Source organism: Saccopteryx leptura, chromosome 5, assembly GCF_036850995.1.
Source record: "Saccopteryx leptura isolate mSacLep1 chromosome 5, mSacLep1_pri_phased_curated, whole genome shotgun sequence".
Classification (NCBI taxonomy): Eukaryota; Metazoa; Chordata; class Mammalia; order Chiroptera; family Emballonuridae; genus Saccopteryx; species Saccopteryx leptura.
In genome coordinates this window covers 209,969,074-209,996,366 of record NC_089507.1, presented here as the reverse complement: position 1 = coordinate 209,996,366, position 27,293 = coordinate 209,969,074, and the positions used below count along the sequence as shown (strand labels likewise).

The 27,293-nt window shown below is 48.3% G+C and overlaps 1 protein-coding gene across 1 annotated transcript; it reads left to right on the top strand.

The window, feature by feature from the left end:
* Positions 1–3,764: 3,764 nt before the first annotated feature.
* On the top strand, positions 3,765–27,012 carry LBP (lipopolysaccharide binding protein). The gene is made up of 15 exons (XM_066387833.1): positions 3,765–3,971; positions 5,674–5,788; positions 5,916–6,044; positions 9,871–10,026; positions 10,594–10,657; positions 11,717–11,780; positions 13,888–13,979; positions 14,838–15,014; positions 17,101–17,160; positions 19,442–19,609; positions 20,335–20,402; positions 20,944–20,986; positions 23,178–23,241; positions 24,087–24,163; positions 26,162–27,012. The coding sequence occupies exons 1-15, from the start codon at positions 3,848–3,850 to the stop codon at positions 26,204–26,206; spliced, it is 1,446 nt and encodes a 481-aa protein (XP_066243930.1). The 5' UTR covers positions 3,765–3,847; the 3' UTR covers positions 26,207–27,012.
* Positions 27,013–27,293: the final 281 nt, after the last annotated feature.

The window sequence follows — 27,293 nt, the reverse complement described above, 5'->3', positions numbered from 1 at the left end:
GGAGAGGAAAGGCATAAAGAAAACTAAATAAAAGGTGACGGAGGACAATTTGACTTTGGGTGATGGGCATACAACATAATCAAGTGGCAAAATGATCTAGAGATGTTTTCTCTGAATCTGTGTGCTCTAATTGATCAATGTCACCCCGTTAAAATTGTCTAATTAAAAACAAAAGAGAGAGATATTGTTCAAGGGGACAAACTTTGAACTATAATAGTACATAAGTAAGTCCTGAAGATCTAATAGCAGCAGAGTGATTAGAGACAACAGTACTGTATTATAAGACCCTGGCGGGGTAGCTCAGTTAGTAGAGCACTGACCCAATATGCCAAGGTTGCGAGCTCAATCCCCGGTCATGGCACAAATAAGAATCAACCAATGAATGCATAAATAAGTGGAACAACAAATCATTGTTTCTCTTTCTCTTTCTCACCCCTTCCTCTCTGTAAACTCAATTTTTAAAAAGTTGCTAAGAGACTAGCAACTTTATAATTATGTGATGGGATAGAGGTGTCTGCTACAGTGGTCATCATATTACGATATATAAATATATTAAGTCAACATATTGTACACATACACATATAGCTCAATTATATCACCATAATAATACATTTAAAAATAAAGAGCCCTGGAGGATTTGAAAACTGCTGTCTTGGTCCAACACCTTCATCTGTACTTGGCGAAAAGGTGAGGATCAGAGAGGGGCATGGTTTGCCCTGTGTCACACAGCCCATCAGGAGAGGAGCCCGGACAAGGACCCAGGCTTCCTTGCTGCCAGTCCTTCCCGTTTTATGACTCTTTGTTTCAGCATAAGCTGCTCCTTCATCAGCAAAACCTCCATATGCCCTTTAAGATGCAGCAGGATGCCACCTCTCCACAAAGACTTCCCCAGTGGCCCCCCAAGACGCTTTTGGTGACAAAGCGTGAGTTGCTGTGTATTTTTAGTTTTCTCTCTCTCTTAGTCCCTGTCCCTGCACAAGACCTGCAGACTCAGGAAAAGAATTCAGAGCTCGCCACACGAAGAAGGCATTTGCTACAAAAGATTGGTGTGCTAATTGTGTCAGTCATGGTCTAGGCAGGAAACCAGAATGCAGCTCAGATGGTCCTTGGGATTCAAATGAAGGGCTTATTTATAGAGCTGGGGGAAAGGTTTAAGGAAACTGGCGTCCCTAAGCTTGAAGAGCAAAAATGGAGTCAGCGTGTCCCAGCCCAGTGGGGGCTGAAGACCGTGAGGGTTCAGGAGTGACACAGCCACGGCCAGTACTCTCTGATGACCCTTGTCTGAGCCCAACCACAGAGAGAAACTGAGTGCCCGCGGTACCGAGTGGGCGAGTCAGGATTCACACCCTGGCCATCTGGCCCAGAGCCCATGCCCGCAACCTTCCACTGTTTTGTGTATTGTGTCCGTCCACTCTTGCGACACCTGTCCACTGGGTGCCACTCGGTACTCCAAGCACGGCGGTTTCCAAATTCTGGGTTTTCTAAATTCTTTTCAGCCAACACTCCTGTAATCAGAACACAATAAATACTGCTCTTTGGAAAGGGCGAGCATTCTCACTGCAGTAGGCCTTGATGGGTGGCAGCGCTGTGGCTTCCATGGAAGTGGATGGTCAGCCTGGGTTCTGACCAGCACTGGGGTCAGGGTCACCTGGGTCACTAAGGGACCTGCAGCAAGGGTGAGCACCTATTGGGGTGCAGGGCTGGCCTGGGGCCACATGGCACACTGGCCAGGGCAGGTCTATGGTTCAAAGTTTATTGCTGTGGGGATTTCCCTGTCCCCCCACCTCCCACTGCCACAAATGGCCCCCAGCCTGGGACATCTTCAAACAGCCACCAGAAGTTACATCTGTGTCCCCGTGAGGCCCTCACTTTCCACACTGTCCTCTCCAAGGCCCATGGCAGTCACCTGCTCAGTCCTGCTCTGTTTTACGGGGGGAAACTGAAGCACAGGAGGAAAGAAGGCTTGTGAGGGTCACGTGGCCAGGCAGGGCTGAGCCAGGTTGGACCTGGTTTCCTGATTCCCGGCAAAGCACTGGTCCCTCCCCGGGCAGGCTGAGTCCAGACAGCAGATGTCCCCAGGGTGGCCGTGGGCTCTCAACTCTGACCTCAGGAACATCTGGACCTGTGAGGCCACAGGCAGGACCTCAATAAACCTCAGCCAATGACCGAGGAGCAGAGAGGTCCAGGCTGCAAGCTTCTCTGCGCTCAGTGTGGGAAGTTCCCCTCTTAACCCCAATGCCACTGCCTTTCATGACCTGCTGGGAAGAAACTGTCTGACTTCCATCACATTCATTTTATTGAGGCAATCACAAAGACCCACCCGATTTCAAGGGGAGGGCATAGAGATTCCACATTTTGATAGGAGGAGTATCAAAGAATTTTTGTACATATTTTTAAAGGACCACAATTACAAAAAAGCAGAGCATGGTTACTGCTACGATGGAGAAAGTGCAGAGGAATCTGGGATCTTAGAGGAAGTCCTTTCTCTAATCGGAGGAAAAGTGCAGGTGATCAGGGAAGGCTTCCTGGAGGTGGGGGTAGAACAAATCTCACAAAAATAAGGAGTCCTGGGGAAGCTCTATGAATTTAGCACAATCTCTACTATAAATTTTGTTTTTCAAAATAAAATTTTATCATCTTTACTTGGTACAAATGCAATAGATCCCCAGGACCATGTCCCCCCCAAATAAAAATGTTAAATACCATAGGCAAAAAAGATTGTTAAAACACCCATAATCCTGCTTACCCAAGAATTTTTCTTTAATGAGAGTTTTTCTATAAAGATTTTATTTATTGATTTTACAGAGACAGGAGAGAGGTGGAGGAGGAGTGAGAAATATCAACTCATAGTTGCTTCATTTTAGTTGTTCATTGATTGCTTGTCATATGTGCCTTGACCGGGCAAGCCCAAGGTTTCGAACCAGCGACCTCAGCGTTCCAAATTCGTGCTCTAGTCACTGCGCCACCACAGGCCAGGCTCTAAGAGTTTTTCTGATTGGCAAACATGGAAATAGACCAAAGAAATAGAACCTCACCCTATGGTTCCATTAAAACTGACCCCTCATGACCACTCTTTCCTGATCAAGAAATACATTGATTTCTACAGCCTCATTTTAAGTGGCTTTATCATTGTTAATTTGACCAATGCCCTCTGGTTGGACACTTTGGGCTGGGTCCCTCTCCTCCCCTGCCTGTTTCACATAGTGTGCAGCCACAGGCACCTGGGTGCAGTGACATATTTGTACACTGACTTCATTTCGCAATGGCTGGGGCACCCGGTGTTTAATAATTTGCCAAGTTAACTTCCTGAAATTTTTACTACCACCAAGGTTTGAGAAACCACCGTTTTCCCATGGTGGAGTGGGGTGAAGATAGTTCTTTTTTAAATAAACGTGAGTCGAGTACAAAGAAGAGAGAATTTGGATGGTGCCGGACTGGCTTCGACTTCCCGCTCCACCCTCCGCGGGGGGTGTGATCTTAAGCGCCTGATGTGGCATCTCTGAACCTCAGCTTCCCGGTCTGTAAAACCGGGCCTTCCTAGCAATGAACGCGGGAAGGGTGGACAGATATTGCCACCTGGAGCCTAGCAATGAACGCGGGAAGGGTGGACAGATATTGCCACCTGGAGCCAGGCCAACCCACCCTCTGACCCCGGGACAGCAGCAACGGGTTTCTAAGTGTGACCTGTGACCCCAACGGTGTCGCAATTAGGTTCCAGCCCCTGTGCCTCCCCTTCCTGTCCGGATTCCAGGAAGCGGCCTCCACATCGGAGCCTAATTACTTAAGGAAGCGAGGCCGGTCGCACCTGCATTTGTAGCAGTCCTGGCCCACCCACCAGGCATCCAGGATGGAGGCCTCAGCCAGGGCCCTGCTCTCTCTGCTGCTGGGACTGCTGCTCCAGTCCTCCTCGGGGGCTCTGGGAGCCAGCCCCGGCCTGGTTGCCAGGATCACAGACAAGGGCCTGGAGTATGGTAAGAAGCGATGGCCGTCGGCTGGACTGGCTGACCTGCTTGGCACCAGCCTGCTCTGGCGACAGCGGTGCACAGACAGGGCATTCTTCCTCGGGCTGTGTGACCTTCCCAGCCAAGGGGCCCTGGCTCGGACTCTGGCCGCGTCACCCAACCACTGTGTCACTTAGGTGCTTACTTGTTTTTGCCAACAGAGACAAGGATTTGAGTGCAAGGAGTTGGTTTGGGAGATGAGCCCGGGACAGAGAGACCACAGGGAAGAGGAAATGCGAGAACGGAAAGGGTAGGGGAGTGGGGGGGGGGGTGTTATTAAACCAGCTACCACCCAGTGACTGCAGCAATTCCACCGGGAACATTCTTGCTCAAGTTTGAAAATATATGCCTGCGAACTAGAAGTCAGAATGGTGGTTACCTCTGGAGGCTGACAGAGCCCTGGGAGGGGCACCAGGAAACCGGCTGGGTGCTGGGAAGGGGCTACCCCTCCGTCAGGTGGTGGTTACATGTGTATAAAAACTGTGAAATTACCTCGCACTACTTTAAGATTAGTGCCCCTTAGGTGCTTTACTTATTAAAGAATGGACAGAGGTCGGAGTCTTTTTATAAAAGATGCTGAAAGAATGCCTTAGAATTAATCTACCCACAGGGCAAGGGATCTGGGGTATTTATACACCATTCGCCACAATAATTGATCAAGGGAAGCTCCTCATATTCATGGAGCCTCAGTTGCCTTGTCTACTAAATAGGGTAATAAACATCTCCCTTGGGTAGAGTTTTTGGGGACCTGGACTGGCTTGGGGCAGAAAGAGAAAAACCAAGGAAGTCTTCCTGGAGGAGGTGAGGTGAGGTAGAAAAGGTAAGTGGGAGATAGCCAGAGACAAGGGCGCAGCATTCTGGCACAGGGACTAGCACATGCATTTGCTAAAGGGAGGGATGCGAGTTGGAAAGAGGCAGACCGTCGGTGGTCATCGGTGTACACATGCCCACATTGAGGGAAGAATCCGGCTCCCTTGTATTTCAGGACAGAAGGTCCTGTATATATTGAAACCCTAAATCATGCAAAATTTGCTTTCTGTTCCTTTCTACGTGTGAATGTACCGTGTTTATTTCACTGATCCTCTAGAGTTGGACTTTTTGGTCCTTTCTGTATCTTTAATACACAAACCCGAGCGCCTGCTGTGTGTCTGGCAGCAAGCCAGGAGTGCTCTGGCTCTTCCCAGCTCCCTGCGCTCCGTGATGATCTCCTTTAATCCTCAGGCACCTCCGCGAGGAAAGGACTATCACTGCGTTTTGACAGATGGAGAAAGTGAAGGTTGAGGACTTGTTGAAGGGTACCCAGCTAGAAAGATGCCGAAGCCACGATGCTAACCCTAAAATCCTTATAGTTTCTCCCGCGCAGGGTAGATGCCAGGAAGGACAGGAAAGAGAACTTCCCACCCAAGCGCACAGCCCTTCCCCCCACCCCCATGGAGTTGCTGACGCAGGCACTCTGTTTCCTCATCCATAGAATGGGCACGTACCACATGCAATGCGGTGAAGTGTTGCTCAAGCCATCTGGTATGCAGATGGGTTCAATAACCCATAACTGTCATTAGTGTTAATAAGGAGGTCAGCCGTTCTCCTCAGAGCAGGTGGGAGCCGCTGAAGGGATTGGAGGGGAAGGAGGCAGGCGGATTAGGCGGACTCTTAAGCTTTTTCCTGTCCACAGTGGCCAAGGAGGGGCTGGTGGCCCTGCAGAGAGAGTTGCGCAGAATCACGCTGCCTGACTTCGAGGGGGATTTCAAGATCAATCACGTTGGACGTGGGCGCTATGAGTTTCACAGGTGGGGCTCCCTTCTGCTGGGCCCCGCGGTGGCTGGGCAGCGGTGGGAGCCCGGAGAGGGAGGGGAGCGCCAGGACTAGGCTGGACCGAGCAGGGGCTGATGCCGGCCCCCATGTCTCTCTCCCCAGCCTGGACATCCTCAGCTGTGAGCTGCGGGGCTCTGCTTTGACACCGCTTCCTGGCCAGGGCCTGCGTTTGTCCATCTCTGACTCCTTCATCCAGGTCCAGGGCAGGTGGAAGGCACGCAAGTCGTTCCTGTAAGTTGGCTCCATTCCCGGGCTCTTGAGGCCCTTGGCCCTCGCCCTGTTCTCGTTCTTCTTGGGTCCAAGGAGTTCCTAGCTCACTGGAAAGGCCACACGGTGGAGGGAGGAAGCCCCAGCCCAGAAACCCCTCAGGTTCTGAGCCCGTGGCCCAATCTCTTCCCATCTTCTGCCCCCCTGATGCGGTTGTGGGCGGGCTACCTAAGATAATACTGGGTTTTCTTGGTTTGCTTCCTCCAGCAGCGGCCCCCAAGGCAAGAGTTTAAGCGCAAATACTTTCTCCGAGAACTGATCTAAGATAGTATCCCAGGGTTTTGGGGAAGTGAGGCAGAAAGGGAAAAAAGACCCTTTGGCCTGACCAGGTGGTGGCGCAGTGGATAGAGCGTTGGACGGGGACGCAAAGGACCCAGGTTCGAAACCCTGAGGTCGCCGGCTTGAGTGTGGGCTCATCTGGTTTGAGCAAGGCTCAGCAGCTTGAGCCCAAGGTCACTGGCTTGAGCAAGGGGTCACTCGGTCTGCTGTAGCCCCCCTGGTCAAGGCACATATGAGAAAGCAGTCAATGAACAACTAAGATGCCGCAATGAAGAATTGATGCTTCTCATCTCTCTCCCTTCCTGTCTGTCTGTCCCTTCCTCTGTCTCTGTTACAAAAAAAAAAAAAAATAATAATAAGACCCTCTGGAGACAGTGCGGATGGAACACAGCTCTGAGTGACCCCAACGCAGATATGCGACTCCATCCTCCTATTTGCCACTGGTGAAGGGCAGCTCCCGGGCACTAACTCTTAGCACATTGAACCTGCAAGGTCCCCGATGGAAGGTGATTTCAGTGCATCAGCGCACGGTTGCCATAACAAAATATCAGTACCCCAGACCCAGACTGATGGTTTAAACAGCAGAATTTTTTTTTTTCTCACACACTAGGGTCCAAGGTGAAACTGTGAGAAGGTCTGGTTTCTTCTGCGTCCTCTCTGCTTGGCTTGCAGACGGCCACCCTCTCTGTGTCCTCCCTGGGTCATCCCTCTGTGCGCGTGCGCCGTGGAAGTCTCTGTCCTAACTCCTCTTCTCATAAAGACACCAGTCAGATTGGATTAGGGCCCGCCCTAGCGGCTTCATTTTAATTCTTTATTTTATTTTATTGATTTCAGTGAGAGAGGAAGGGAGGGAGAGAGAGAGAAAAACATTGACCTGTTCCTGTGTTTGCCCTGATCAGGGGTCAAACCTGCAATGTTGGCTTATCGAGATGATGCTCTAACCAACTGAACTACCTGGTCAGGGCAACATTGACCATTTTAAATTATGCATGTCAGTGGCATTTGGTACATTCACAATTTTTTGCAACCACCATGTGTATTTAGTCCCAAAGCATTTTGGTCACCCGGCAGATAACTCCATACACAGAAAGCAATCACCCCCGTACCCCCCCCACCCCCAGACAACCATCAGTCTGCCTTCTGTTTATAGATTTGCCTATTCATTCGGGACATTTTATATCAACGACAATATGGCACATTGTGTGGTTGGCTTCTTTCACTTAGCGTGATATTTTTCTAAATTAAATTTAATTAATTAACTAATTAATTCATTTTAGAGAGGAGTTAGAAAGCGAGCGAGAGAGAGAGAGAGAGAGAGAGAAGGGGGGAGGAGCAGGAAGCATCAACTCCCATATGACTAGGCAAGCCCAGGGTTTCAAACTGGCGACCTCAGCGTTCCAGGTTGACATTTTATCCACTGCACCACCACAGGTCAGGCTTAGCATAATATTTTCGAGCGTCGTCACATTACAACAAGCATCATGCATGACTTTATTCCCTTTTTATGGACGAGTAATATTCCGTTGTATAGCTAGACCACTTTTTTTTTTTTTTTTCGTTTTTCCAAAGCTGGAAACAGGGAGACAGTCAGACAGACTCCCGCATGCGCCCGACCGGGATCCACCCGGCATGCCCACCAGGGGGCAATGTTCTTCCCCTCTGGGGCATCGCTCTGTTGCATCCAGAGCCATTCTAGCGCTTGAGGCAGAGGCCACAGAGCCATCCCCAGCGCCCGGGCCATCTTTGCTCCAATGGAGCCTCGGCTGCGGGAGGGGAAGAGAGAGACAGAGAGGAAGGAGAGGGGGAGGGGTGGAGAAGCAGATGGGCGCTTCTCCTGTGTGCCCTGGCCGGGAATCGAACCCGGGACTCCTGCATGCCAGGCCAACGCTCTACCGCTGAGCCAACCGGCCAGGGCCGCTAGACCACTTTTGGCCTTATTCTTTTTAAAGGCAGCATAGCATAGGTGCCCACAACTTACTGAACCTGTCCCTACTAGTTGGCCTGTAGGTTGTTTCTCTCTCTCTCTTTTGTTTTTTGTGGGGTTTTTTTTTTTTTTTTTTTTTTTTTGCTCTTATTCATGTCATTTCAGTGAGCTGCCTCACACTTATCTCTGGGCCAGAAGAGCCACAGAGTAAAGGCGTGGAAGTCAAATCACTGAGCCAACGATGCGTGTGGGTAACTAGGACAGACCCCACAAATTTGTGTCCGGAGGTGTTCCCCAGCCCCGGGGTCTGGGACTTCTGTTTGCGCGTACCTTCGCGAGCACTTGGGGGTTAAAACTTCAAAAGTTCTATCCATCCGGTAGGCATCGTTGTAATCTTTATTTTTAATAATTTTTAATAACTTTCCATGTGCTTATTTGCAGTCTAACTTCCTGAGCATATCTTTGATCTCTTTTCTTTCGTTTCAGTAGTTTTGTCCTTAATTAGTCTAAGCTTGTTCCTTGTGTATTAAGGAAATTAGCTCATATGTTAAGAAAACGAGTTCATATATTAGCTCGCCTATTAAGGAAATTAGCTTTTTGGCTCACTTCCGATGCTTTTTTTTTTTTTTTTTTACTTTGCATATGGCATTCTTTTGTTCACTGAAGTTTAATTTTCTGTGCTGGCAACTGCATCAACCATTTCATGAGAAGTAAAGACTTCTGCGATTTGGATCCTGTCTAGAAGGGCTTTTGCCCATCCCTGACTATAAATAAGTGAACCCGGGCTTTCTTTTTTTATATATTTTTTATTTAGATAATTAATTTTAATGGGGTGATGTTGATTAATTAGGGTACATAGATTCAGAGAAAACATCTCCAGGTCATTTTGACATTTGGTTATGTTGCATACCCATCACCCAAAGTCAAATTGTCTTCTGTCACCTTCTATTTGGTTTTCTTTGAACCCAGGCTCTCTTATAGCTCTTTTATGGTCTATGTAATACAACTTGTTCTATAATAAATATTTGTAATAATTTAAAACATTTTGATTGATTGATTGATTTTAGAGAGAGAGGGGAAAACATTGATTTGATGCTCCACTTATTTATGCATTCATTGGTTGATTCCTGTACATGCCCTGACTGGGGATCAAACCCACAACCGTTGGTATACTGGGACAATGCTCCAACCAACTGAGCTACCTGGTCAGGGCTGTAATAATTTTTAATAATTAAGATTTCTTTTTTTTTTATTTTATTTATTCATTTTAGAGAGGAGAGAGAAAGGGAGGGAGAGAGAGAGGAGAGAGAGACAGAGAGAGAAGGTGGGGAGGAGCTGGAAGCATCAACTCCCATATGTGCCTTGACCAGGCAAGCCCAGGGTTTCGAACCGGCGACCTCAGCATTTCCAGGTCGACGCTTTATCCACTGCACCACCAGAGGTCAGGCTAATTTTTAATAATTAAATTTTTGCTCTAGCTCCATTTATTTTGAGGTAAGAATTGGACTTCATATTTCATCTTTCCTCCCCAAATGGTGGCTGACTCCTAGGCGAGGAGTCCATCTCCGCTTCTCTTATCTTCTCCAGGAAACTACAAGGCTCCTTTGACCTGCAGGTCAAGGGCATCACCATTTCTGTCCACCTCGTCCTGGGCAGTGAGCCCTCAGGGAGGCCTACGGTCACTGCCTCCAGCTGCAACAGCCACATCCGTGACGTGGACGTGGACATGTCGGGAGGTGTGGGGTAAGGTCAACCCTGAGACAGTGGCCGGCTGGACCCCTGGCTGCAACCTGAGGCCCAGCCTGTCAGCGGCCCGGCCTCTGTCAAGCAGAAGGTTCCAGGTGTAAGGCATGAGCACTTCACGGACGCCTGGAGATAATTTTTTGGGAACACTGCTGCGTTAACAGATGCAGATTCAATCCAGGGGTCCTGGTGCGATGTTTCCACCAAAAGAACTTCAGGAACTACCATCAGGCAAATGAAATTTGGATCTTGGAGGAACCCAAGGGTTTTTAGCCAAAGGAGAGTTTGTGAAAAATACACAAGCCCTTGGGCAAGTCTCTTGGAGTCAAGTGTTCTTGATTAGGAAAACTTGGATTCTTAAGCCCCTCCTCCAAATCTACTGAATTTGCTCGGGTCCAGCAGGGGGCTGGGACGCCAGCCGCCCTGGGTCAGTGAGTGTGCTGGGAGCTGAGACCCTGGGAAACAGCAGAGTACCCGGATGGGATAGGGAGGGCTCCCTTGGGGACCGGCCTGGCCAGAGACCAGGGCGGAGCTGGCCTGACCACGCCCTGCGCTCCATTCCCCCAGGTGGCTGCTGAATCTCTTCCACAACCAGATCGAGTCCAAATTCCAGAAAATATTGGAGAGCAAGGTAAGGATGTCCGACCCACGCAAGGGCTGGGCTCAAGTCACACGGGTCCTCAAGGCCCAGAGAGGACTAATCATCTGCTGAAGGTCACAGAGCTGGTGTGCAAGCTGGGGGCAACAGTAGGTCTCTGGATGCTGAGTCCCGCCTGTAAAGCAGAGAATGGCTCGATGCTTGGCCGGGGGCCAAGCAGACTCCGCCCTCCCTCTGCTCGGTCTTGCTCACCGGCCCCCACTACCCTGCACTCTACGTAGGCTTTGACTTTGAGTGCCCCCCGGTGGTCGAATCGGAATAGCAGGCACACCTCGCCGATTGGGCGTGGCAAACTGCCTTGTATGCCTTCTCTTATTCTGGGGTCCTGGGGTCTAGGTGAGTTTGGGAAACATGCCAATCTGCTTCTCCAGCTCCCCGATGCCGTGTTGTAATGCATCAGGGGAGACAGAGAACCATGATCAATCCAGCCAACCTGTTAAGTGATGACATTTAGGGGTCGTCAAACTTTTTATAAAAACTGCCCACTTTTGCAGTGCTGGTCAACCTGGTCCCTATCGCCCACTAGTGGGCGGTCCAGCTTTCATGGTGGGCCAATCGCAGCGCTGTTTGGTTGCGCGGTAGGGACCAGGTTGACCAGCACTGCAAAAGTGGGCAGTTTTTATAAAAAGTTTGAAGACCCCTGCTAGCTCTGCTATTCCCCTCTAAATGCCCCTCTAAATTCTGGGAGTCCAGAGCCTCTCCAAAGGAACATCTTTCATGATAAGAGTTTCGGGCGGCACCTCCAGCCAGTGCCTTCTCATCAGGCTGTGTACCGAACTACCTAGCTCAGATGTCCATCCCTGGGATCAACTTTGGAAGGTCCAGGAGGATCCTCCTGGAGTCCATGCTAGGTGCCGATTGTTTCTGATTATTTCTGTTTGTTCTGTACCTGGCACATAATAAGTACTTATGTGTTTTTCTAAAATAAATGATCAATGAGAAAATATGTGAGATAATGGGAATAAAAGCAATTGGCACAGTGCCAGACCTACACCAGGGAGCCCACTGGACTTTCTCTCCCATCTTTTTCAGATTTGTGAAATGGTCCAGGAATCGGTGACCTCTGACCTACAGCCTTATCTCCAAACTCTGCCAGGTAGGGTGCCCCTGCCCAGACAATTTATTTCTATTCATTCTTTTCTTTTTATATATATATTTTTTATTTTTTGAAGTGAGAAGCAGGGAGGCAGAGAGACAGACTCCCACATGCACCCGACGAGAATCCACACAGCATGCCCACTAGGGGGCGATGCTCTCCCTATCTGAGGCATTGCTCCGTTGCAATCGGAGCCATTCTAGCGCCTGAGGCTGAGGCCATGGAGCCATCCTCAGCATCCGGGCCAACTTTGCTCCAGTGGAGCCTTGGCTGTGGGAGGGGAAGAGACAGAGAGAAAGGAGAGGGTGAAGGGTGGAGAAGCAGATGGGCGCTTCTCCTGTGTGCCCTGGCCAGAAACCGAACCTGGGACTTCCACACGCTAGACCTATGCTCTACCACTGAGCCAGCCAACCAGGGCTTATTTCTATTCATTCTTCTAAAGGCATACATGTAACGTATAAAACCTTAAATAAGACAGAATTATAGAAAATAAAAATTAAAAGTCCCTTTTTCTCCCCCAATTTTATTCTAAGAGGCCACCTCTGAGTTAGGTATATCTTCTAAGGTATTTTCTTTGCATATATAAATACACATATACATATACATGAGCATATGAATCATACATTCACATATGTATTCCTTTTGTTCGTGAATATATGTGTATATGCAGAATTGTGAATATATCTTCATCTACACAGTATAGACAGCGTCCTTTTGTAACTTGTATATGTTGGAGATCTTTCTATATCAGCACATATAAACTGAGCTCATTTTTAAAAGCTTTTTTTGTGGAAGTTAATTCTTAGAGAAAAGTGGTCACCTCATCAGTGAACCGCTTGAAGGGTTTTCACAAACTGAACACCCATATACCAGCTCCCAGATCAATGTACAGAATACGACCAGCCTTTCAGAGCCGTCTTGTGTCTCCTTCTATCCCTACCCACTGCTCAAGCGTAACCACTATCCCAGCATCGACCAGCAAAGGTTAGTTTTGCATTTTGTACACAGATGGGACCTGGCCGTATTCAGAGTCTTTTTTTTTTTTTTAATCAAAAACAGAGACTTTCTTTGTTTAATTTTAAAATGAGTTTGATCCATATAGTTGCCTATAGTGAGTTCATTCATTCTGCTCGCTGGGTAGTATGACTCTGTGTCCATGTCCCTCCATGTGTTTATCCACTCTACTGTTGAAGGTCATTTGGGTAGTTCCAGTGTGAAACCGTTATGGGTAGTGCTGCTAGGAATATTCTAGCTCATGGAACACATGTCTTTGGGTTATTATACCTACGAGTGAATTGGTAGGCTCACGTGGTCTGCATAGTTTCGGCGTTATCAGATCCTGCCAAACAGTTTTCCAAGAGAGTTGTAACAGGCCTCATTTTAATAGCTGGGCCTTATTCTGTCCTATGGGTGTGTATTCGTTTATTTCAGAAGTCCCCAGACTCTGGACATTTGGGCTTGTTGCCCTGTTTTGCTGCTGCCAATATGGGGAAGGAAGTGCCTCAGCCACCCTCTCTGCCTGCACTTGTCCGTGTACCCGTAGAGCAGTCCTCAAAACTGGGAGCCCTGGATCGAGGGTGCACACATGAAGTTTGAATTACAGTCCCTGACGAATTGTCTGAGGTGGCCTCTGGTGACATGGCCCCCAGGCCCCGACACTCACTGTTGACATCCCCCTCCAGTGGGGGACCAGGCATAGATCTCTTGTACCTCCCGACCTTTAGGGGGAAGTGTCTGAGCCCTCTGATACGCCTGACCTTCCTGGTTATTTGGTTTGTGTTGTTAGGAGGCCAGTGTCCCTTAAGATCAAAGCCTCAGTTGTAAATTTAGGGAGCGATACCCTTGGTTAAGGAATTCTCCCCATTGTGTGGCTTCCTTAGCATGAGATTCCAGGTGTGCATGGGATTGTGGGATTGTGTGTGTGTGTGTGTGTGTGTGTGTCCCTGGAACATTGTCACACACCAAGCTGAACGTCTCCCCGCCCCCATGGCTCAAGGGGGACAAGAGAACCTAGTCTCTTTAAGAAAGTCACAGGAGTGTAAGTCTTTCAGAGCTCTCACCCCTTCTCTATGTCTGGCTCCTCATCTGTCCCTCCCCTGGTTCACAGTCACAGCAGAGATCGACAGCTTCGCTGGCATCGACTACAGCTTAACGGAGGCCCCTCAGGCAACAGCCCGAGTGCTGGACGTGATGTTGAAGGTGAGGGTCCTGGAGCCGGGGCTTGGGTGGGTCCTGCCGCAGCAGGGCACTCGTCCCTCAGGATCAGCTCTTTCTTGGAGCCCCACGTCCCCCTGGCTTCAGCTCTGCCCTCATCTCCCCATGGTTCCAGCCGTGTCGTGGGCAGGGCTACGTGGAGTGGTGGGGAGTGTTCCCAGAGCCTGGGCCCTCTCACAAGTGTCTGAAAACTCTCCGGCCTTGTCATTTCCGCTCCCTCTTCTTCCAGTCTGTCACCTTGCCCACCGTGAGGATGAGGTCAATCAGAGGCTCTGGCCAGTAGATCTCGTGGGTTAATATACCAAAGCTGGCGATTCTGGACATGCGACACTTTGACCCAAAGAAAAACGTCTTCTTTTTTTTTTTTTCTTTTTTTTTACGGAGACAGAGAGAGAGTCAGAGAGAGGGATAGACAGGGACAGACAGACAGGAACAGAGAGAGATGAGAAGCATCAATCATTAGTTTTTCGTTGCGCATTGCGACACCTTAGTTGTTCATTGATTGCTTTCTCATATGTGCCTTGACCGCGGGCCTTCAGCAGACCAAGTGACCCCTTTGCTCGAGCCAGCGAGCTGGTGAGCTTCTTTCTGTTCAAACCAGATGAGCCCGTGCTCAAGCTGGCAACCTCGAGGTCTCGAACCTGGGTCCTCGGCATCCCAGTCTGACGCTCTATCCACTGCGCCACCACCTGGTCGGGCGAAAAACATCTTTAATGGTGGAGTTTTAGGCAGTAGCTCTAGGCAGTGCCCCCTCATCAGGCTGTATAATCGACTCCCTAGCTCAGATGTCCAGCCCTGGGATCAACTTTGAAAATTCCAATGGACCCTATTTTCTCTCTCCAGGCTGAAATGTTTAACCGTGAGCACCGCTCCCCAGTTCCCTTCCTTGCTCCTGTCATGAGCCTTCCTGAGGAACACGACCGAATGGTCTACTTTGCCATCTCTGATTATGTCTTCAACACAGCCAGCCTAGTGTATCATGAGGCCGGGCACCTGAACTTCTCCGTCACAGATGATGTGGTAAGGATGGTGACAGAATAATGTTTACAAGTGACAGTGTAACCTAGCCTCCCTTCCTTCTTTCCTTTCTACCCCATTTACACCAGTGAAATAATAAATTATGACTAAGAAAAAAAGGTCGGCCCTGGCCGGTTGGCTCAGCGGTAGAGCGTCGGCCTGGCGTGCGGGGGACCCGGGTTCGATTCCCAGCCAGGGCACATGGGAGAGGCGCCCATTTGCTTCTCCACCCCCCCCCCCTCCTTCCTCTCTGTCTCTCTCTTCCCCTCCTGCAGCCAGGGCTCCATTGGAGCAGGGATGGCCCGGGCGCTGGGGATGGCTCCTTGGCCTCTGCCCTGGGCACTAGAGTGGCTCTGGTCGCGGCAGAGCGACGCCCCGGAGGGGCAGAGCATCGCCCCCTGGTGGGCAGAGCGTCACCCCCTGGTGGGCGTGCCGGGTGGATCCCGGTCGAGCGCATGCGGGAGTCTGTCTGACTGTCTCTCCCCGTTTCCAGCTTCAGGAAAAAAAAAAAAAAAAAAGGTCAAGGACAGCAAAAATATGTTAGCACAATTTTCCTTTTCACTTTGGCTGCCAGGAAGCTCAAAAAAAAAAATTCAAAGTTCTTTCTCTCTTGTAACAACTGTGGAAGACTTTACAGCTAGTTTGTGTTTTGTTTTCCTGCCAGTCTAAATCTGTTATTCTAACTCATATTTTCTCTCATTCTGATGGTTTGTGGAGATTTAAAAATGTATATTTTAGTGAATGAAATGCATAAAGTTACACAGAATAGTAAATAAAGACCAAGTTAAAAAATAAAGCACAAGCCTGACCAGGCGGTGGCACAGTGGATAGAGTGTCAGACTGGGATGCAGAGGACCCAGGTTCAAGACCCCGAGGTCACCAGCTTGAGCGCAGGCTCATCTGGTTTGAGCAAAAAAGCTCACCAGCTTAGACCCACAGTCGCTGGCTCCAGCAAGGGGTTACTCGGTCTGCTGAAGGCCCACGGTCAAGGCACATATGAGAAAGCAATCAATGAACAACTAAGGTGTTGCAACGCGCAATGAAAAACTAATGATTGCTGCTTCTCATTTCTCTCCATTCCTGTCTGTCTGTCCCTGTCTATCCCTCTCTCTGACTCACTCTCTGTCTCTGTAAAATAAATAAATAAATAAATAAATAAAGCACAATTATGAAGACACTGGACCCATAAATTGATGTTTTAAAAATCACAGATCGGTGTGGGAGCCACAGTGAAAAGGGTATGTGATTCATGGTGAAAAGGAGAGACAGAGTCTTCCCAGCACTTACCCCCAGAACGACTCTCTCAAATGTGGCTTTGTCTAAGGGATACTACATTTTATAGTGGACTGTATCTTTACTGTGTCTCATCTCTTTAACATTTCTGAGTTTCAGAAAGTTATTTCTTAAAGCTCTTGGAGCTCGTGAACAATGTCAGGGTGGTGGGGGAAACAGGGCGGTCCAGTTTGGATGATCCAGCTTCCCCTGGTAATTGATCAGGGGCCACCTGGTGGAGGGAGGGCTGAGTGACGTTTTCCCCTTCCAGCGATTTCCCACACATGCGCAAGCTTTTCCGTTCTGTCATCGCATCCACCCCCCCACCCCACCCCTGTGGTGCAGCCCTGTCTTTTGTGAATGGAATCGTATAACTGTGTTTTATTGAGTACTCACCATATGCTAGGCCTTGCGCCAGATGCGTTGTACCTACCACTTCACGGAGTCCTTGCAATGACTGTGATAGGTGGGAACTATTGGTAACCCATTTTATAAGTGAGGGAGTTGAAGCTCAGAGAGGTGAAGGGAGTGGCCTGAGACCACCCAGTGACAAAGCCAGGAGGCCAGACCTCGGTCTGTGTGACTGCACATCTCACCTTTGTGATCCCTCTGAGTGGGTCCCACGTGACACCCGTACCTCAAGGAGAGCAGAGAGACCTGCGGACTCATGGACTTGTGTTGGATCCGGGACAGACACCTCGTCGTGGCCGTGGTAACCGGGGACATTCAAGAAGTCCCAGGCCTACACACCCCCTCCCGATGTCTCCCTCTCTGTTTAGACCTTCACCTACAACTTCTTTGTGTCTTTTTACTGCAGGTTCCAGAGACGTCTAACATCCGACTGACCACCAAGTCCTTCCGTTCCTTTGTCCCCCTGGTAAGGCTTCTGTCAGCCCTGGGTAGGTGGCAACTGGCCATAGGACTTCTCTTTAAAACCCCCATGCTCCTGGCCCTGGCCGGTTGGCTCAGTGGTAGAGTGTCAGCTGCCATGTGGAAGTCCCGGGTTCAATTCCCAGCCAGGCACACGGGAGAAGCACCCATCTGCTTCTCCACCTCTCCCCATTCTCTCTCTCTCTCTCTCTCTCTCTCTCTCTCTCTCTCTCTCCCTCCTGCAGTCAAGGCTCCACTGGAGCAAAGTTGGCCCAGGGGCTGAGGATGGCCCCATGGCCTCTGCCTCAGGTGCTAGAATGACTCCGGTTGCAATGGAGCAATGCCGTAGACGGGCAGAGCTTCGCCCCCTGGTGCGCATGCTGGGTGGATCCTGGTTGGGTGCATGTGGAAGTCTGTCTCTCTGCCTCCCCGCTTCTCACTTCAGAAAAATACAAAACAAAACAAAACAAACAAACAAAAAACATGCTCCTCTCGGTTTGACCAAGAGTCAGAAGAGCAGCAGCGAGCCCCCCGCAGTGAAGGCCCAAGTGCTGCGGGCCTTGAGACTGTCTTCCCTTCAGAGACCAGATCGCACCTGCCAGAGCCCTGGGCCTCCTGGGACCACAGGCTGCCCAGTGTTGTACTGGTTCTCTCTGAGAATCCCAAGGGAGAAGAAGGGGCTAGACACTGTCCTTGGTGCTTTAAAAATTATTTTGGACTGTGTAATAAATTCTCATGGTTCAACATTCAAATGACATAAAAGGCTATAGAATGGGAAGTCTCATGTCTACTCCTGTCCCCTAACCAGCCAATTCCCATCCTGAGTCTATCAAATTATCAGCGTGTATATATCCTTCTGGGAGCGCTCTATGTACATACAAACAAATCTGTGTCTTTTCCCACTCTTTTTTACATAGCTGGGAGCATCTTATACCATCATTTCGTATCTTATTTTTTCCTTTACTGTACCCAGAGGTCATTCTAAGCAGATAGATAAAGATCTTCCTCACTCTGGTTTTCATAGGGACCAGTCTGCCATTGGAAGATAGACCAGAGGTTGTTTACCCAGTCTCCCATGGGAGGGCATGAAGGTGTTTTCAGTCTTTGGCTACACCCGTGTTGCAGTGAATAACCATGTGGCTCTGTCATCACTGGGCTAAGCTCTTCGTGAGTGGCATCTCATTTAAGCCCATAAAAATCCACTGTCCTCCCCCCCACCTCTGAGTCCCCCCGAAACACAGCTCAGAGAGGCTATAATGTTTAACATGCCTTGCAGAAACCTTGCAGATGGCTGAGAGGAATTATAAAAGTGGGAAATTATTTAAACTTCAAGTCCTGCAGTGCCTGGGCTATGTCCTTCCATGAGGCGCCCCCTACAGGCTCTTTCTCTTCACAGAGCCCCACGATAGCCCAACCTGCCGCCATACTGTCCCGGCTGGCTTTGGAGGGCCCTTGACCACGTCCTGGCTCCAGCATCACATTAGCCCCAGAAAGAGGAGCAAATTCTCCCTCCTGCTTCCTGCTTGCATCATATTCAACCTGGCAGAGAAGCAACACAGACTACCTTCTCAGCAAAGAGGTTCACCTCCCCAACTTTTACAATAGGATGTAGATTTTATCTTTGCCTAACCAAAAGGCCCATGGGACTGTTGTGTTTTCACCAACTTCCCCCCCCCCCTCGACAAAAGGAACAGTCCTGCCCCAAATTGAATCCTGTACCTACTTCTAGTTAAACAGAAAGTTAAGAGCACTTTTGAAATGGGGGTCTCTAGTTGTGTCATATTTCAATAACATTAGTGTCTGATCTCTGATATATATATATAGTTACCTGGCTATGCTGAGGGTGTGCAGAAAGGGTGGGGAGTGAAAGAAATTGGTCCAACCTTTCTTTCTGGGGAAGAGGTTAGCAGTTCCTGACGGAATCACTGCCCTTTGACTCAGTATTTCCACTTCTAGGAATGTATTTCTCCAAATAATAGCCAAGGGTTTATGGAGAGTGGTCACTATAATGTCAGTCCCCAGAGACAGCCTGATGCCCTACAGGGTCAGATCGATGACAGTACCCTGCACAATGGAATACAATGCAGGCATGCAGTAGATGGCGCAGACCCTGTATGTCTGACAAGGGAAGACGTCCCGTTATACCGCTAAGGGAAAAAGGCGTAGAGCATTTTATGGAAATGAAATCGACCAGAAAGCATTCTCAGGTTTACCCGACTTCCTCCAGGCTCTCCCTGCAAACTTGCATGTTTCCTTCTCTTGACATAATCTCCTCATTCTGCCCCCAGTTATACAGACGCTACCCCAACATGAACTTGGAGCTCCAGGGAAGAGTGGTCTCTGCCCCCGCCCTGACCTTCAGCCCCGGGAATCTGTCGTTGGCCCCCCAGATGGAGATTGAGGCCTTTGTGCTCCTGCCCAGCTCTGCCAGGGAGCCTGTCTTCCAGCTTGGTGTGGTAAGGTTTGCTTTTGCAAATGCTGTTCCTTTGTCCCGTGTGCTTTTCCCTCCACTGACTTCCTGTCTGACTCCTTTAGGTGCCAGCTTGAATACCACTTCCCCAGAGAGGCCTTTCTTGATCACCCTGACCCCAATCTACCTTGCACCCCTTGTCATGTTTCTTTGGTAGCACTCTATTATTCTTCATTGCATTGTGTTATAAATATACTTATGCAGCTGTTTGCAGATTTATCCGTTTAATGTATGTCTCTGCTTATCGCTGAGTTGCCTCTGCAACTCTTTTTGTGGCTTCTCAGAAATTCCATCACTTGTATACCAATTCTCTGTATTAAATTCTGAGTTCAATATTGAGAGTTTCTCCTTTCTCAATGGACCCTGTCTACAGGGAAAGGATTCTAAGCCTTTGGGGGCTCCCGCTCTCTGGATGGAGAATTTTGCTCTTTTATTTTAGGTTTGAAACTCAACAAGACAAATTTCCAGAAGGGTAATTGCACTTAATTGCTATACTGGCAATTTGATATTGTGAAATTTTTTGTTATAAATATATTTTAAATTAAAACATAATTTTTTTTAAATTATTATTATTATTGTTAGGGATGAATCTTAGCCTTGAGATGAGTTCCTGCTTCAATTCATTGAGCTGTTTGTTTAGAAAAGACAGCTGGTCCTCATCATTATCCTTCCTATACATTCAGACCTGTTTCCCTCTACTGGAATTTCCAGGCCACTAATGTATCCGCCACGTTGACCTTCAACACCAGCAGGATCACCGGGTTCCTGAAGCCAGAAAAGTAAGTCAGCCTCCCACCCACATGGGGGCGCACAACTGGGCTTGCTCTGTCTGGCACTGTAACTGATTCTCAGTAGCTGGAGGTGGGGATGTGACCAGGTCTTCCTATCAATGTTGGGAGCCCACCATTTGAAAGGGAAACTTAAGTTTTACCCCAGTTGGCCAGAATCTTTTGCCCCAGTGGCCCTGCTTCTACAAACTTCCTTCCCCCCTAACCCCCATGACCTCCAAACTTTTACAGAATTTACCAATACTGCTTTTTCTTTGTCTATGAATTTGAGACATCAGCTGTCCTGAAGTGACAAAGATCGAACTCTTTTACACTACCACCCCCGCCCCGCCTTCTTCGAGTCTTCCCACTGAGGTTATATCGTTGTTATTGGTTACTCAGTCATCTTTTCACTTCCCACACCTCCCCACCCTTAGTCCCGTGCCTTCTCAAGCCAGTGACTCCTTCTTTCTGGGAACCCCCCCCCCAACAATGCTTAAATCTCCCATGGGCATAATACCCACATCTCTGCGTCATCTCTGATCCATTATAGGGTACAAGTGAAACTGAAGGAATCTAAAGTTGGAGCATTCAATGTAAGTTACTGCTGTTCTTATTTATGAAATGAGTGGCATGTTAATTAATTCAGAGTGTGTACTAAGCAATGCCGTGGCGACTGGAGTAGAAACTAGGAAAGGTGGAGAGCTGCTCTCTGTCCTAGAAAAGTCGAAGCTCTCGAAGACACAAAACATAGGGCCAAGCAGAAGTTACCTCCCGATATCAAACAATATGTAATTAAATCTTCTATTGGACCAAATTCTTTTAACTTCAAGGAACAGAAAGCCAGCTAAAAATATCTTAAGCATACAAGAGGAATGTATAGAATCACATAATTAAAAAACAAAACAAAAAACGACAAAGAAAACTAGGGCTAGCGGTTTCAGGCATAGTGGGATTCCAGTGCTCAGATTAATGCATCAAGAAGCTCTCTCCACCCCTCTGTCTGCTCTTATCTCTGTTGGCTCTATTCTCAGGCAGCTTATTCCCATTTGGTGAAAACTGCCTACATTTCCTGTAGTTTCTTTCTTTTCTTTTTTTTTTTTTTTTTGACCTACAAAATTAAAACAAAAAAAATCCCTGTGCTCATTCTCATTGGATCAGTCTTAGCCCCAGGCCCATTCTTTAGCCAATCACTGTGGCCAGAAATTCGACAAGGCTAACCGGCCAAGGATGTGTTTCCTGGAGCCAGAATTTGCGATCTTCAACAATCTGGACTGAAATTGGACAGGAAGGTTCCCCTGGGGATGGGGGGAGGGGAGGAGAGATGGAAATAGGGACTCTGTTATTCAAACAAGACAAATTGATCTCTGGGCACTCAAAACCAAGAAGAGATGATTTCCACAAAGAGGAAAAGTGGTGAAATAGACAGACCCCTATTAAAGGAAGAAAGAGAGTAGGGAAATTGGTGTGGGCAGAAGCAATCACGGGGAAATTTCTGCAAAGAGAGAAGCGGGCTGATGGCAGCTCCTTCTTACAGGTCGAGGAGGAAACGGGAAGACTTTAGTAGTAGTTGTTTTCCTCAAGACCAGAGGTCGGGAACCTATGGCTCGTGAGCCAGATGTGGCTCTTTTGATGGCTGCATCTGGCTCGCAGACAAATCTTTAATAAAAAAAAATAATAACGTTAAAAATATAAAACATTCTCATGTATTACAGTCCATTCATTTCCTACCGCTCATGTTCATGGTTGCGGTTGGCTGGAGCCAATCACAGCTGTCCTCCGGGACAACACCAAATTTTTATTGGATAATGCCTAACGTACACGGGTCATTGTATGGCTCTCACGGAATTTCATTTTAAAATATGTGGCGTTAATGGCTCTCTCAGCCAAAAAGTTTCCTGACCCCTGTTCTATACCGTCCCAGGGATACTGACCTCCTCTGACCACCCCAACCCTGTTCTCCTCTCCCAAGACTTTCCATTAAGTACTTATGAAGAGGACATAAATCAGTGTGGAGAGAGACACTGCCCACAGGATGACCCTTTCAGAGAATAAAGTGAATACTGACACACTACCATTGTGTCTGTGCGTGGCATGTAAAAATGTTCTAGGGAGTCAAACATATATAAAGATTCAAAAAAAAGTTATTCAAAAAGTTATTCATCGGAACATAGGATATGAAAAGCAAGAGCTATAGAATCAGATAAACCTGAATTCAAATTCTGCCCCTGCTTCCTAGTTTTTAACAATCCACTTTCATTCTGTTGACCTCAATCTTCTTAGCTGTGAAATGGGGACATTGATGTCAACTTAAAAGGATTACTGTGGATACTAAAGCAGATATATGTAATGCTCTGAGCTCTATACCTGGCACACAGGGAGTATTAAAAGTTGTGTTGCTTAATTTTTATTTGTTACACAAATAGTTCAGGAAAACACCTTCACTGTAAAAAATAAAACATTAAATACTTAAGATAAGGCTAAGTAAAACCTGATGTTCTTCCTAGAGGAAAGATGGTTGGGCTTGTAGTCTTCCAACATTTTTCTGTCCTTTGCACACATATAAGTGTACTTCTCAAAACAGTTTTATCATGTAGTAGAATGATGCAGGTATCTCTGTGAAATTTGCTGTTTTCAAGCCTTTTGCCATGTCAGCACATACAGAACCACTCCACCTCCTGGGTGGCTGTGTGGAGGTTTATTGGTGGGCAAAACACCACATGTGGTCACTGTGTTCTCTGCCAGGTGAACAGTGACCACATGTACCATTCTCCTGTTTTCCACCAGGTGGAGCTGTTAGAGGCGCTGCTCAACTACTACATTCTCAACAATCTCTACCCAGAGGTCAATGGTAAGTATGAATCGCTGTGGATTTTTCCAAGTAAAGTGTGAACACCACTTTTGGGGGGAAAGAGAGCTGGACTTGGAGTTGAGAAACAGGGCTCCCCTGCAGGCTATGAGACCTTCAACGAGTCACTTCTCTATGAGCATCAGTGGCCTGTCTTTGCAATGGGAGTGTTGAAGTCAACCTCATCTCCCACCAGGGCTTAATGAGGGCTGGGGACTGGGGCAGCTCTTTGGAGCATAGGAAACTCTCTCTAAGAGAAGGAAAGACTCACAGAAGTGCCCCCCGCACCCTGAAGTAGCAAGTGAAAGACTAAGGATCAGGTTACTATAGAGAGCACAAGGCAGCCCACCTCTGAATTCACATTTCTGAGTCAATTGCCAGCTCTCTAGTCAAGGGGAAAAAAAAAAGCATAAAGACCTAAACCCTGTTTCCATGAGGCTGTGCTTCATTTGGCTGCAGTAGAGAGGAAGATGGGTTGGAGGGCAGAGAGCAGATGCCACAGCTTCTTGTCATGGGTGTATCCTGGCCCATATCTACCACTCCTTCCAGATAGCTCGTGGCTACAAGTTCAGGCGCCTGTGGCAGCCTTCCTGGGTTTAAACCCTACTTCTGCCCCTTTCTAGTTCTGTGACCTAGGATCAGTTACTTGGCCACTCTGTGCCTCAATTGCCTTATCTGTAAAATGAGAAAACTAATCATATCTACCTCACAGTCTTTGGTGATAATTAAATGAGAATATACTGTGTATAGAGTTTGCACAGAGGTATTTTCTTTTAAAAAAAATAATAACTTTGTCTACAATTGTTATTTATTAATGAATCTCTCTCAATGTCGTGCCTCAACCTCAGATAAACTGGCGCAAGGCTTCCCCCTTCCTCTGCTAAAACGTATTCAGCTCCACGATCCTGTTCTCCAGATCCACCAGGTCAGTGGGTTCAGGGGCCTCGGAGGATTTGGGGAGGGGGATTGTTTAGCATTCCAGGTTCGGAGGCCAAAGCTCAGTGGGTGAGCTGGGAAGCCTGGACCCGGGGTGGGATGTGACCGGCATGGCTAGGTGCCACTAAGCCATTCACATGTCCTTCAGCAGTGGCACTTTTATTGGAGCAGAAGGTAGTTGACACAGTCTGCCCCCCACCACCACCACCACCATGAGTTACCCGGGGTAACCTCAAGACTAGCTCATTTTAAAATACTGCAATCCTAGATACACCAACAGGCCAATTTTTAAGTCATTTGTAACTTTTAAAACTTTCTTATAAATTCTTAAGAGGAAGACCTTCGTTATAAGTATATGTTTGGTATGCACCCCTTATAGTCCCATTGCTCCCGTAGACACCCATCGTCTGAATTCTGGTATACTTCTTTCAGTGTTATTTCTCTAAGCATTCAAAAAATTCCTTGTGTGTTTTGAATACTTGCATTGCTAGTGCTCATACGTGCTTTCTTCCTTTTTCTTTTTTTCTTTTTGTGGCAATCTGTTCCCTCACCCCTGCCCAATGTTAAATACTGTCCCATCCATCAGATGATCTGTCATTTACTTAACTATTTTAATACCAAGAAATATGTTTGATTCTTCACTATTCTCTCCGCTATTCCGATTGGGCATTTCATGGCCCATCTGTGCCACACAGTTCGGACTATCTTTCTAGAATAGCATCTGTGAGACGGGAGGATTGGGACGGTGGGCTTGGGAGCATTAAGGGAGATGCTGCCTCGTGCCCAGTACCTCATTGACATCCAGCAACAATGGCTGCGGAAGTGAGTGAACGGCAGCAGAGTGGTCAGGAACATCGAAAGACCAACCAGCTGGTATATTTGAAAACCAAACATCCGAAAGTCTTTTGGATACAAAGATACTCAACACCCAATGACCATTGAGCATTTATTATCAGGAGTCAGACTGTTCATTGTTCAAAGCTAAGACTGGGCCCTGGCTGGTTGGCTCAGTGGTAGAGTGTCAGCTGGCATGTGGATATCCCAGGTTCACTTCCCAGTGAGGGCACACAGGAAAAGCGACTATCTGCTTCTTCACCCTTCCCCCTCTTCCTTCCCTCCCCCTCTCTCTCTCTTCCTCTCCTGCAGCCATGGCTCTGTTGGAGCAAGGTGGCACTGGGCGCTGAGGATGGCTCCAAGGCCTCACCTCAAGTGTTAAAACAGCTCAGTTGCCTAGCAACAGAGCAACAGACCCAGATGGGCAGCGCATTGCCCCCTAGTGGGCTTGCCAGATGGATCCTGGTCCAGGTGCATGCGGGAGTCTGTCTCTCTGCCTACCCACTTCTCACTTAAGAAAAATTTTAAAAAAATTCAAAGCAAAGACTGAGTGACAATTCATGCAGTTGGCCTCAGTTTTCTCATCTGTAAAATGGGGTATAGCCCAACCCCTCTGGGCCTCTTGTGGAGATGAGAGGCCAAGTATGAAGAATTCTGGCCTAGCTTGGCACATGGAAAGTCATTGGGAGATTTAGCATATGCTATCATATTCATCAGAATTTTGAGGGCAACTCTGTCTGTCTGTTTGATGCCCAAAGGCAGGGATGTGTCACTGTGGGAAAGAATAGAATTCCCACCCCTGCGGTTGATGGAAACCTAGGAGGCGGTAGGAGCTGTAAACCCCAGCAGCTCCCAATTTTGTGTTACTCGCCGAGGAGAGAACATTTAGGTGACACAAAGGACATTTATGAGGCCTGCCAGGAAGCAGCAGCTTGGGAAATGGCAGATAAATCACCACCTCAGAGAAGGGAGCTGGCAAAAACCTGTGCTTTATGGAGACCGTGGGGACAGAGGCACACTCACGATTTATGCGCTGACCTGGTTTCAGGCAGAGCTTGCGTTTCCCCAGACGTGGGCCTCCTTTTAAATCGGAGATGCGTCTCTTTGGAGTAGAGGATGTTTTGACCGTGCTGTTCTGTCTTGTCACTCCTAGGACTTCCTGTTCTTGGGCACCAATATCCAGTACATGAGAGTATGAGGGCAAGGAGGAAGACGGGGCTGGGAGGCCACAGCTGGATCAGCGAGTTGCGTTTCCAGATGTGCAGGATATTCCTGGACAGTCTGGGAGGATGAAGACTGTCTGTTCTCAGCTCTGGGGGCGAGGTCAGCCTGGCCTCTGCCCCACACCCCTCCTCTTTGGAGGTGCAACCTCGCCCTGTCTGGCTCTGGACTTGACTTTCTCCGCCAGGATGGACCCCCCTGCTCATGGTTCTGTATGGTCTTTAAGGGCAGGCACGGTCTTGTTTATTCACCATCAATCCCCATTCTTAGCAGCACAGTGTCGGCATGTAGTAGATCCTCAATAAATACGTATTTATTGAATGGTTCAACGAAGGAACCTCTGGTACTCTAGCTAAACCTCCCTATTGCCAACCCTCCTTTGCCCACGGGGTCTTTGGAAGGTCAGTCCCATCTGTGGTCTCCAGTGTTTGACCCTGACCATACCCCTTTCTCATCGGTCCCTGCTGTGGGGACCTCCGTGAGAGCATAACAGATTCCCTTTCCAGTTTAGCCCTGGGCCTGGCGCTGGTGCCTGCCCTCTAAGGGGAGTGTCCATCTTGGTGTGTGGGCGGTCCGTGGGCTTATTTGAATATATGCTCCCCACCCCCTCACGTCTGGCCTCCTGCAGACTGGAAGCCAATGGGTCTCCCAGGGCAAGCACTCAGCTTCCCACTGCTTTCCCCATTGAAACGAGGGGGAGTGGGGTGTAAATTAGGACAAAATGGATCTGTCTAGGTTTTTGGTCTGACGCAAATAAAAAAGCTCACCAACTGTTGTTTATGAGCCCGGAGCCCGGAGGAAGAGGCCATGATTTCTAATTATGGCACAACCAGACTTTGATCAGACTTACCGAAGGGTCGTTTCCAAGTTATGTAGTTGGTCCTCCCGGGACTGGGATTCAGAAAGCTCGTTTGATATATTTTTTTATTGTGTTAATGAGCAGATGGACGGAGCTGCCGGCTAGCAGATAATTTACCAGGAATAGACCCATTTACCCCGCGTGTGACAGAGATGCGTTCCAAGATGGGACGACGCGCGGGCGCCCAGCTGCCAGCAGGGTAAGC

Excerpts from the sequence above, each read along its gene's own strand:
- LBP (XM_066387833.1), top strand. The coding sequence starts at position 3,848 with ATGGAGGCCTCAGCCAGGGCCCTGCTCTCTCTGCTGCTGGGACTGCTG. Across the intron at positions 15,015-17,100 it reads TCTCCGTCACAGATGATGTG|GTTCCAGAGACGTCTAACAT; the intron begins GTAAGGATGGTG and ends TTTTTACTGCAG. Across the intron at positions 17,161-19,441 it reads TCCGTTCCTTTGTCCCCCTG|TTATACAGACGCTACCCCAA; the intron begins GTAAGGCTTCTG and ends TTCTGCCCCCAG.